The 12,148-nt window shown below is 39.7% G+C and overlaps 1 protein-coding gene across 2 annotated transcripts in view; it reads right to left on the bottom strand.

The window, feature by feature from the left end:
- SMAP1 (small ArfGAP 1) overlaps positions 1-12,148 on the bottom strand; it is a 217,423-nt gene that overhangs the window by 12,259 nt on the left and 193,016 nt on the right. For both annotated transcript variants that reach the window (XM_044290199.1, XM_044290200.1), the window contains 2 exons: positions 5,199-5,367; positions 3,277-3,605 (listed from right to left, as the gene is read on the bottom strand). In XM_044290199.1, coding sequence (XP_044146134.1) covers positions 3,277-3,605; positions 5,199-5,367 — 498 coding nt within the window. The remainder of the gene's footprint in view (positions 1-3,276; positions 3,606-5,198; positions 5,368-12,148) is intronic.

The raw sequence follows: 12,148 nt of genomic DNA, 5'->3' as shown, positions 1-12,148 counted from the left end.
ATGCAATGCTGGTCCCATAAAGGATAGAAAGGCCTAAACTGACTCCAAACACTATTACCAGATGAATATTACATTCAATGTGGTCGCTTAATCAAACAGGGCTGTTATCTCTGCAACTAAGCAATTTTACACAAGCCAGATAAGTACTCCAAATGGGCCATTTGAAACATGCTTTTCTTTTCAGTAGAAATCAGACAATTTTCCTTTAACAGTGCTGAGGTTAATGACAATACAATTTCCCGTCTTTGTGATAAACCGCACTTAAAGGCTTCTATCATTGATAATGTGAGCCAAGAACTGTTTCATTTAGATCACAAGGGGCAGATATTTCCCTTTCTCGAAATTAATTTTAGTGAAATGATAAGACAAAAAAACATGGCAACTCAGATAAAAGCCTGTGTCAATATACGCTTTATCCAAAAGGGAATTAGCAAAGCGTTCATACTAATGACTGCGCAGTCACAAGGTCACTGCATTGCTTCAGTCAGGCAAGATCCCAAGTGCTGCCTAGTGACATAAATCAAACCAAGAGGATTAGACCAAAAAGACTATTCTACTTGAATTAAATTGATTTTCAACATCTGCATTTTATCTATAATACAATAAAACATATTAGGGGCTACTTACGACAGATTTATGCGTAAACAAAGTAGCAAGACCTAATTTTGCGATGTCTTAAATGCCTGTGCCACAGTATTTTCTTGCATGGCCGTATTTACACCTTCTTTGCCAGTGGGGAGTGGTGGGGGCCTGGCCAGCGTGGGGCCATTGGCCCAGTAAATTCTGTTTCCAGGCATAAACGACGTCTAAAATCTACTCTAGTCAGGGACAGGAGAAGATTTCAAACTAGACACATGGACTGTCGGATGATGCGCCTAACTTAGAGAGAGGTAAATGCCTCCTGATAAAGTAAGTGCAGTCTCCGGCAAAGCAGGGGCTATCAAATACTGGCATAAAATGGCGTTCTTTGATAAATGGCGCCCATTGTCTTACTAAGTGTATGAAAAAAAAAAAAAAAAGACAACTATATAAACAGGAAATACAGGTGTGGATGAGCTGCAGTTGTGTGCTGCAAGATGGCAGCTATTTCTGATGAAGGAGGTGCATATAGGGCAGAGTCATACCACGCCCACTTTAGGGTCCATTCACACGTCCGCAATTCTGTTCCGCATTTTGTGGAACGGAATTGCAGACCCATTCATTTCTATTTTTAATATTTGTATATTGCAAAGGCACTTTACCAGACAAGTGGGACAAAGGGTCTGATTTAGCAGCTTGTTCTTTTAACCCTCAGGTAATGCCGCTTTTACGCGTTTGTGTTTGGTCAACGATTGTGAGCCAAAACCAGACTCTATAGACATAAGGGATAATGGAAAAGTCCTGCATCTGCTTGTGGCTTACAATAACTGGCCTAACTCTAAAGATGCCCATACACCTCAATGGCTGTCAGTCAAAAGCTCTCCCATAAACATACAAGCTCAGCTTGGCTGAAGCTAGATCTGTTTTCTAAGGTGACAGAGGAGAAAGCCACTGCCAGAAGAAAATCCAGAAAACATGACCATCAGGTGGGCCCTGAGGACTGGAGTTGAGGAACACTGCAACAGAAGATGGGGCAGAATTCTAGATACAGGGGCCACTACAAAAGAGAAAATGGAATTTGTATACACAAAACTAACAATATCTTTTTGTATGTATATTGCAATAATGTTTCATATAAAATGCAGTATTCATTGCATAGTAATATTTTTCATGGGATGACTCCTTTAGAAACCCATCTAACAGGGAGACCAGTTCAGATGATCTGGTAGGGGACCAAGTGTTGCGGACATAATACAAATTCCAACGTGTATATATTACAGCCATGTGAAGCTGTCCTCACCCCATATACGTCAATGGACTGGCAGCAGAATAAAATCTTGCAAAAAAAAATAAAAAACGTTTTTTGCTCTTTGTGCAGCTATAAAGCTTTGCATGAAATAATGGCAGTTAAGAATCTGGGAGAGATAAAAGCTTTAAGCTATGTGCGTGAGCATTTGCATGTGGGCAGCATTTAAAACTAATTAAAAAGTTTGCCATCACCAGCTGCTCTCTGCTAATTAGTCTTCACATTTGTGTCTTGGTAAGAAAAAAAAAAAAAGATGACAGTGATGCTACCCAAGACTATCACATTTCACCCACAATTTGCAGTATAGCATGATTTCCCTTCACAAGGAGACATGAACACAGATAACGCAGAGGGCCTCTGACCGCTCTAGAAATACCAAATTAGACAAAGTTCAGACAGCCCATTTATCTTCATCTCCCACACCTTACATAGACACATTAGAATACAGAACTGCACCATTTATTCACTTCGCTAGATAACAGTATAATTAAAGATTTTCAGCACTTTATTGTGGACTTGGGCGAGAATAATAAAGATGATCTCTGAATACAGCCAATAAAGAAGTAAAAGGGCAAATAGTGGGTTACATAAATACGATATTATGAAGGAACACCCTCCATAACATGCACTGCTGAAAGTGCCAAAGGTGTATTCAGGTATCTACAGAGTCCAAAAATGTTATAGGTGTGCAGAGCTTAGTGTTGTTTTTTTTTTTTTTTTTTTTCAAGAGTATTGCATTTCAAAGATCAATCAATGGCACAGCCACTACTCAGTGTACAGAGCTGAGTAATTCCGATACCTGGTTTTGTGCTTGGTTACTGAAGCACTGCCCCCACTGAAGTGAATGGGAGCAGTACTGCAGTAAGCAGGTATGGTGACTACACAGTTTATGAAGCTGTGTATTTCTGACTACTAATGCTGATCTGATCGAGTCGAGGATAAATAAGTCCTGGAAAAAAAATATAAACTTTTGGTGGGCAATGATCTCCTAGTGACCCAATTAGTAGCATTGCAATTAACTTACATTACAAAATTGGCTCCCGTCATGAGCACTCAGACCCTGGAAGCAATGCGGTGTGTCCTGGAAGTGAAGACGTCATGTCTACCAGTTACATTTCCTCCAGGCTCCTAATTAATGTCCATATGATAGAGTTTTACTAATGACATCCCATTCTGGCATGGTGCTTTACGCAATGTGCAAGCGCTGTCTCACAGCACAGTAGTTGGATCTACGCATGCGCAGGGGAAAGGAGGACGATTGCCTTGTTCCACAATAGATGCAGCATGGAGCAATTTTACTTTTATACGTTTCTATATATTTTTGCCATATCCCCGTGACTGCTGACAAATGTTATGCTTTTAGACAAGGCTTAATAGTTTAAAGGTATTACCTGTGCAAAATTCCAAGGGGCTGGCTGATTCTGCTGCATGCCAAATTTATTTGGAGGTGTTCCCATATTTGTGACCATTCCCGCTTGTGTTCCCATCATATTAGGAGGGAGTCCCATAACTCCAGGGGTAGTGTTTCCTACAAATCCATTTGGTATTCCCATGCCAACCATCATTCCAGCGTTTTGTCCCATAGCAGGCATGGCTTGACCCATCATGTTACCCATCAGGCCAGTAGTTGCAGGAACAGCTACACCCATTGGAGGAAAAGCTTGGAAGTTGGTTGTCGGCTGCGTGGAGTATTGCATTGGAGAAGAACCCATGAACATACCTAGATTAAGAAGAACAGATTATGAATAGGATATGGAACAGTTGCTTTCAGGTTATGTAAAAACCAATCGGTAATATTGTACAAATTAAAAGGGTTGCCCCATAAAAAACATTTCTTTTTTTAAACAAAAACCTGGATGTAAATAGTTTCATATTTGCATATAATTGAAAATGTAGTATATTCACTAAATTATTCAATAAAATCTATCCATATAGTGCCACCTGCAGTTTGTTCTTTTCATTATTTCTGTCTACCTCACTGAGGTGGTCACACATGCTCAGTTCTATCCTTCAACTGCCACCAGGCCTATATTCTGTTAGGTTTGTCAGTTAAAGGGAGAGAGTTGTAGCAGAAATGATAAGTTCCCTGATCTGTGATAGGGAGAGAGCTATAGCAGAAAGGACACGTCAACTGAGAAAGGACACTCGTGAGCAGCCAGCTTGATGTAAATCAGCAGAGCAATTAGACCAATGAATGAGGAGATCTCTGGATCCATGTAAGGTACATGGCTGCTTCCAAATTTGTTAGAAAGAGATTGGAATGCGCCATGTCTAATTTTTATGTTTTACATTAATCATTGGATAACCCCTTTAAATTATTGGCGATGTAAACTATATTTTAGATCGATAAAGCACAAATCTATTTCATTAAAAGGGGTTGTCCTGCCATATACAGGTGAAACTCGAAAAATTAGAATATCGTGCAAAAGTCCATTTATTTCAATAATGCAATTTAAAAGGAATTGCATTAATGCAGCTTAAAATTCAAATTTTGTGAAAAGGTTCAATATTCTAGGCTCAAAGTGTCAGACTCTAGTCAGCTAATTAATCCATACCCCCTGAGCAAAGGGGACCTGAGATTGTGACTTTGGGGTTTCATAAACTGTAAGCCATAATCATCCAAATTATAACAGATAAAGGCTTGAAATATCTCACTTTGCATGTAATGAGTCTATCTCATATGTTAGTTTCATCTTTTACGTTGCATTACTAAAAAAAAATTAACTTTGCACAATATTCTAATTTATCGAGTTTCACCTGTATATTGATGACCTATCCTCAAGATAGGTCATCAATATCTGAACGGAAGGGGTCAGACATCTGGCACCCCACCAGTCAGCTGTTTGTAGAGGAGGCAGCGCTCCATACGAGAGCCGCTTTTCGGTCGTTACACTACACGTAGTCTTCTGTGCAGCGGCGTGGTGCAATTACAAATACTCTTTTCAAGTGAATGCAGCGAATACTTGTCATTACACTGCACTTCCGAGACGAAGTGCAGTTTAATGAACAGGAAACAGTGTTTGAATGGAGCGCTTCAAATAGCTGATTGGTGGGGGTGCCGGACCCCCGCAGATCAGATACTGATGACCTATTCTGACGATAGGTCATCAATATAAAATAGTTGCACAACCCCTTTAAGCTGTATGTCTGGCAGGCAACTGATGGGGTCTTGATCCCCAGAGAGGAGCGGTAATTGCACAGGGAAAGTTAGCATTTTAATATAGATGTGAGCTATATTGCATACCAGGAGCAACAAAAACTCAAATCAGAAATATTTGTGACCATCCAGCCTATAAATGTGCTCAATACTTACCAGTCGTGTTTGGCTGCTGCATGCTTGTTGTACCATAAAGTGACAAAATGGAGTCTTTTGATAAAGGCTTTTTAGCAGTTTCTTCAGGTTTTGTAGATGGCTCAGTGAATAAATCTAAGTCTCCAGAAGACTGAGGTATGCTGGCAGCGGCTGGCGCTGTGGTTGTTACCTTGAGGAATAATGGAGAAGATATGCATCAGCGGATCTACTCAACCTGACGTGTGCTCCAAAGGGATAATTATACACACAAGTAATCAGATTTTACAACAAATGTAACCAAAAAGAATAAAACATATGTGAGATATACTAAAAACAGGTTGTAGAAACAATTAAAGCAGTGGACCAAAGTAAATGATACTTTAAACGGAACCTATCATCAGGTGATTTCTGTTGGCCGAAGAGAAGTAGAGTCCTAACTGTGCTCCTATCAGAGACAGAGCAAGCCCGGATTATCTCACTCACACACTGCTAGAAGGAGAGCTGTCAATCATCCTGCGTGGGCGGAGTAATCAGGACTCTCACCGTCTCTCCGAGGAGTCCTGTCAAGACCTACTCTGCTTTTATACACAGACACCCTGCTCCAAATCCTAGAAACCTAAATATCTCAGAGCTCATAAGGCAAGACATGGGAAAGAAACAAGATTGTAGGCTTTGAACTTGGCTAGAGAGCTAATACGGGTGAGACAGGGCATTGTCCTGTGTCAGAAGCTGCAGTTAGCTGAGGTCTCAAATACAAACTGGATGATGGGTAATAGAGACAAAAAATATACAGTTACTACAGATAATGAGGTAGTTGGAGGTACACTTTAAATCTCACTAGAGTTATAAAACAACATGATAAAGTAAAATATATATTTAAGATATCATCTTTGAATTCGTTTCTTGGTATCTAATAACACAATCATTTACTAGTAATATAAAATACCTCTTAGTGACAGTACAGTACATCACGTGACTAAACTGGCCATAAACAGATGTATATCATCTGACGCCACAGATTTCAGATGACAATCTAATGTGTACAGGAAGTCTCCTGACTCTCCCCTGACAGCAGATGAGGGACCAAAAAAGGATCAGGCTGTTGGATTTCAACAAGCCCAATCCTATTTAACTTTGGGAGATAAACCACAATCAGTGGCTTTATTGCTGAACATGGACTCTTACACAGCAGGCACCTAGAGGCAAACAGCAAGCATCTGGCAACTATGTAAAGACCCCAAATTCCCAGTAAATTTACAGTGGGGGTCGGAAAGTGGTTAAAATCTGTAGAAAAGGGTGTCCACAAAAACAAATTGATCTAGGGGGAATTTCTCTCCTTGGGGAGAGAGTGCCCTGTATTTTATGGTGGCCAGTATGGCACCATAATAGCTAGTATTTAGTGTTAGGTTCCTTTCGTATATAGATCGCCTTGACGCTGGGGGACAGGCACAAACAACTTCGCAGAAAATGTATTTGCCAAGAATCTCATATTTATAAAATAAGCGTAGCATTAAAAGCAGAATATTTTCTATAATTATGGCATTATTGCCATACTTTATTTGTGTTTGCAGAGTGCTATTGCATTGTTTGTTTGCCTTTGCCTCACATCTGGTGGCATTAGAGGCAGAGCTGGTTAAGAGCTCATTTGCATCCCTTTCTTCACAAAAACAAAAAAGCACCACTCACTTGTTGAGAGTCCTAAGCAATGCCATGCTGTATTTGCAAATGAGACTGCTAAGCCCAGTGACTGGGCACAGAGGTCAAGTGACCTCATTCCTTCTGGTGTGGTTCCTGGAATGGTGGGACTTTCAAAAAGTTTTTTTCGCGGACACTTCCCTGCCAGTTTTTAACTTTGCAGTTACTACCCCTTTAATTATAATGTATTAATATTTAGTCACTTTGAAGTAAACTGTTGCTCAGATAATTGCTATGCACATAAACCCAACACTCTGGCTCGTGCAGGCATTATAACGTGAATACTGCAGCTTGTGCTCTCTTTCCCATCAAACAAATCTCTAGTGAACCTAAATTTGTGCTTTCCCAGATTCACCCAATTTACAAATATACATTGTGTGCCAATCTCCTTTCCAAACCTTTGCCTTCCCACGCCTCCGCATGAAAATTGATATTGTCTAACTAGCTAGCTCTCCTTCTACACTTCCCTGTGGACCTGCCTGCCGAGCATAACCTTCAGAAGCCAAATCACAAGGAATCACTAATTGCACGTCTTTTGTAGACCAAGCGTGTATTTTCTTTACCTGGAAATAAATGAGTAGCTAGGTCTATTTTATGCATAATAATCTGAAATGGCATTTAAAAAAACAAAACAAAAAAAACATTATAGCATCTTTTAAATACAAAGGCCTTTTAAAACTAAGCCAAACATTCAGCTTTCAAGATCTTTCTGTATGGACGACTGTCAAAAGGCCCTCCTAGTCAGGGTCATTCTTGATCTAAATTGTTCTGCCAGTTGAAGCATATATGCGGGTGGCAGCAGTACAAAGGGTGAAGCTAGTGCTACTGTATTACACAAATGGAAATTTCCACACACTGCAATGACTTTCTATAAAAACTAGTATTTAGGGTATAATTTAGTCATTCATATTTCTTCACATATAAACCACTGACAGCTTTCTGCACCTGTATCACCGACATATATATGCGTTATTTGGTTACCACAAAGGCAACATTTCTGCATAATGTGGTATAATCACAATACTTTATGCTTTAGTACTATAAGGCTAAACTCATATTTCTAATTTCATGAAAATATGTCACTGTGTATTATCACCATCGCAGGCATCAAACACGCTTAACCTTGATTTAGAAGCAAATTAAAAAAAAAAGAAAAAAAAAAACCAAAACACAAAGAACACAAAACGCTCCAGTACATACAATGTTGCTGATAACAGAATACAAATCCATGCACTGCATACCGCGCCGATGATAGTTTGTACTTTAATGGGCAACTAGAAGCGGCGGATGGCTACACTGAAAGAAATGTAATTACAAGGTAATAAATGCTACAGGACAGATGAAAGCTGGGCTGGCTTTAAGTGGAGGTAGACAGAAATCGGGGACTATTATTAGCAAGCAAAGGAGAATTCAACAGTAAAAGACTGACATGAGGCCAACAATACATACAGCAGCATCATCATCAGCGAGAAACAAATGGACATTATTTAACAGTGTGGCGGAGAAAAAGAAATGTGTATGGAAGGAAGATACATGCTTGAAGGCACAGAGGAATCTAATATATGCAATGAAAACATTATTTTTCTTCATTTTCTGCACACAGCCTGAACTGTAAATTGTTGATTTATGTAGTGGCAGATCTGCTGAAATCCCAGATTACATTGTAGTAGTGGCAGTGTACAACCAGCCATTAAAATCCTGCAAACCAAGGAATTCTCGCTTTATCGATACCTTCCATTATGAGCAGCGTAAGGCGATGATACCATGAAGGGGGATTTAATAAAGCTTTTCCATTTTATAGTCATACTGAAAAAAATGCATACTGTAGTATAATGGACAACGGATTCATGGTGCATTACACATTGTGCAGTTTTCAATACATTCCACAAAAAAAGGCTCATCGCTTCTTTGTGGCTATAAAAGGCAGGTTCAGACAGGGCAGGAAAAAAAGGTCTGTGAGTGGTAACATCATGCCCTGAAACCTGGGTAGATTTCTTTTTATCAGTGTGAATGGGAGTTTAAAAACCTCATTAACTTAACTGGCATTTAACTACTGAAAATGTGCACATTTTCCAGGGCACCGTAAAGAGGTTGTCTCACTTCAGCAAATAGTATTTATTATATAGAGGAAGTTAATACAAGGCACTTAATTGTGTATTGTGATGATCTATATTGCTTCTTTTGCTGGCTGGATCACATTATACACTGCTCGTTTCCATGGTTACGACCACCCTGCCATCCATCAATGGTGGTTGAGCTTACACACTATAAGAAAAAGCACCGGCCTATTTACTGGTCCAAACTGTGGGAGCGCACATAAGCTAGTACTTTTTCCTATATAGTGTGCAAGCACGACCACCACTGATGGATTACAGGATGGTCGCAACCATAGAAACAGGAAGTATATAATGTGATGGAAAAATGGATCAAGTAAGCAAACAAAGCAATATGGATGATCACAATACATTAGTAAGTGCCTTGTATTAACTTTTTCTACATAATAAATGCTATTTGATGACGTGAGACAACCCCTTTAAAGCCTCTTTCACACGTCCGCACCCAAAACATCTGTGACAAGATGGTCATCGTTTCAGCTCTGAAGATGTCCATGAAGGGTCAGTGTTTGGTTCATGTATCTATTTGATGCTCACCATGTGTATTTCACATACACTGCTAGGCTGAAAATGTATTTCCAGATTATCTCCTACCAATGGTCCGTGAAACTCACTGACAGAGCAAGAATGCCATTTGTGTTGTATGAATGTTTTCACGGACCCATAGAATTCAATGGGAGTGTTTGGTCCGAATCACAAACCAAACCACGGTCAGTGGAAAATCACTGATGTGTAAATAAATACATTAACGTCAATGGATACGTTCATTGCCCATGAAGAACAGAGACAGCACACATCCGTGATTCACTGACCTAACTAAAGTAATTGGCTGATAAAAAGGAGGTTGGATGCTCGGTAAATCAAAGGATACGACCAGTCAGCAAACTCTCCTATAGACTTGTTGTAGAGCTTGTATTTGTGCGAGATACACGATATGGTGGTCTCCTGGACTCTCCAGGCTTTTAACATGCCTGTAAGAAATTTACACTCCTGGGAAACTTGATATATCTATGCTGAACAGAGCAATATGAGGGCAAAATCGTCTGAGAAGTTCAACTGTGGTTAGAACTTCCATAGTTGTTCAACCATAGATAGGACTTTATGGGGTTGAACGTATCACGCCCTGCACTCCAAATTTTTTGTCTTCAAAGATTCACAAAATAGGGCATTTTACAACTTTTGGTGTCACTTGTACAAAAAAAATGACTGCATTTTTACACCACTCACTCCAGTTTTGGGGAAAAGCAGGAAAGTGGGCGTGGTTAACTATGTCAGTGACTTTCATTCCACCAAATAATAATAAAATAAAATAAATATGTGCAAGGTTTGATAAATTTGGCGCAAAGTATGCCAATGCAACCTTAAAACTTACTTCAAATATAACCCTTATGATAAATTCCCTCCATTGCCTATGAGCTATGATGGCCAAAAGGAATCCAAGTCTTTGTAGAGGGTAAACAACTACCCACCTGGAATAGGGCACATACACATGAATATTTCAGCTGTACACCATTCATATGATCACACAAATGAGCCATATGAATAATCTATGGAAATTGCAATGTCAGTGGTTAAAAGGGGTTGTCCCACTATAAGAACGTATCATCTACCCACTGCAAAGACCCCTGCTGATCACAAGAATGGGGTCCCTGTCCTCCGCTATCTCCAGCAGTATCAGAGAATGAACAGAGCAACAGTAGCTCTATTCACTCTTAGGAATCTGTTGTCGTGAATGTGGCGGTACTGCAGATAGGTTTTTAAGGTGGGACAACCCCTTTAACACCTAAGGACCAGTTTTTTCCTCCGAGTGTTTAAGCAGCTACAATTTTTTTAGCTTTTCTTTCCCATGGCTGAGACCTAATTTTGTGTGAGAGAAATTACATTTTTGATGCTGTTGAAGGTACAGATAAAGTAGGGCTCATGCACACGACCGTATGTATTTTGCGGTCCACAAAAAATATGGATGACATCCGTGTGCATTACGCATTTTGCAGAACGGAACAGCTGGCCCTTCATAGAACAGTACTATCCTTGTCCGTAATGCAGACAATAATAGGACATGTTCTATTTTTTTGTGGAACAGAAATACGGACATACGGAAACGGAATGCACACAGACTAACTTCCGTTTTTTTTTTTGTGGACCGTATGTGATACATTGTCATAAGCCTTAATGTTATTTTGAATGAAAAAGCCATCTAAACCTTTTCTGAAGCCATCTACTGTATTTGCTGTGACCAGCTCCTGCGGCAGGCTATTCCAGAGATTCACAGCCCTTACTGTAAAGAATGCTTGTCACCTCTAATGACTGAATCTTTTTTTCTCCAGGCGTAGAGAGTGGCCCCTTGTTTTATGAGGGGGTTTAACACAGAATAGCTTTCCTTGGTACTTTTTGTATGGTCCCTTGATATATTTGTACCGGTAAATCATGTCCCCCTTAAACATCTTTTTTCAAGGCTAAACAAATTCCGTTCATTTAATCTTTGCTCATAACTAAGATCTCCCGGGCCCTTTATGAGTTTAGTCGCTCTCCTCTGTACTTTTTATAGAAATAGTGATTTTTTTAATATATTGTTTTATTTTATGGTTTAGACTGTACATATTTCACAATGAATAAACCGGTCAGCTTATTTTGAACATGTGGATACCTAATAAGTGTAGTTATTTTTTTCCTTTTATGCAATGTATACAGAATAAAACATATGTATACGTATCACCCGTTTTCAAAGTTTTTTATGTTATTTAAAAATGCCAGAAAATGTTTTATCACATTCATTTTATAACTGAAGGACTTCCTGTCCTACAAAATTATTTTATGCCTATAATGTATTAGCATACCCCTGTGTGCCAATACCTTATTAAGCTCTGTGTCTCCATGGCACAGACTGTGGTTAGGTCAACACTAGTGGGCCCTAAAAGCATGATTATCTAAATAACAGTCCTGGGGTCCCTTCTAGGACTCCAGGGCCGACTGCAGAGGGCTTACTCAGCGTCTGATCAGATCACTGGGAATCCGAGGGGGAAACGCCCTTTGCTCATGCTGCATTCGCCGACTGCAGCAATCAAAGGGTTAACAGTTGGGATTGGGGCTACCTCTGATCCTGGCTAAAGAGCAAAAAAACTGTACCAAGAGCCAGAGCTGTTGGTTACAGTTCATTTGTAG

This window comes from Bufo gargarizans, chromosome 4, assembly GCF_014858855.1.
Source record: "Bufo gargarizans isolate SCDJY-AF-19 chromosome 4, ASM1485885v1, whole genome shotgun sequence".
Classification (NCBI taxonomy): domain Eukaryota; kingdom Metazoa; phylum Chordata; class Amphibia; order Anura; family Bufonidae; genus Bufo; species Bufo gargarizans.
The sequence above is the reverse complement of the archived record's forward strand: the minus strand, read 5'-3'. Positions and strand labels throughout refer to the sequence as shown.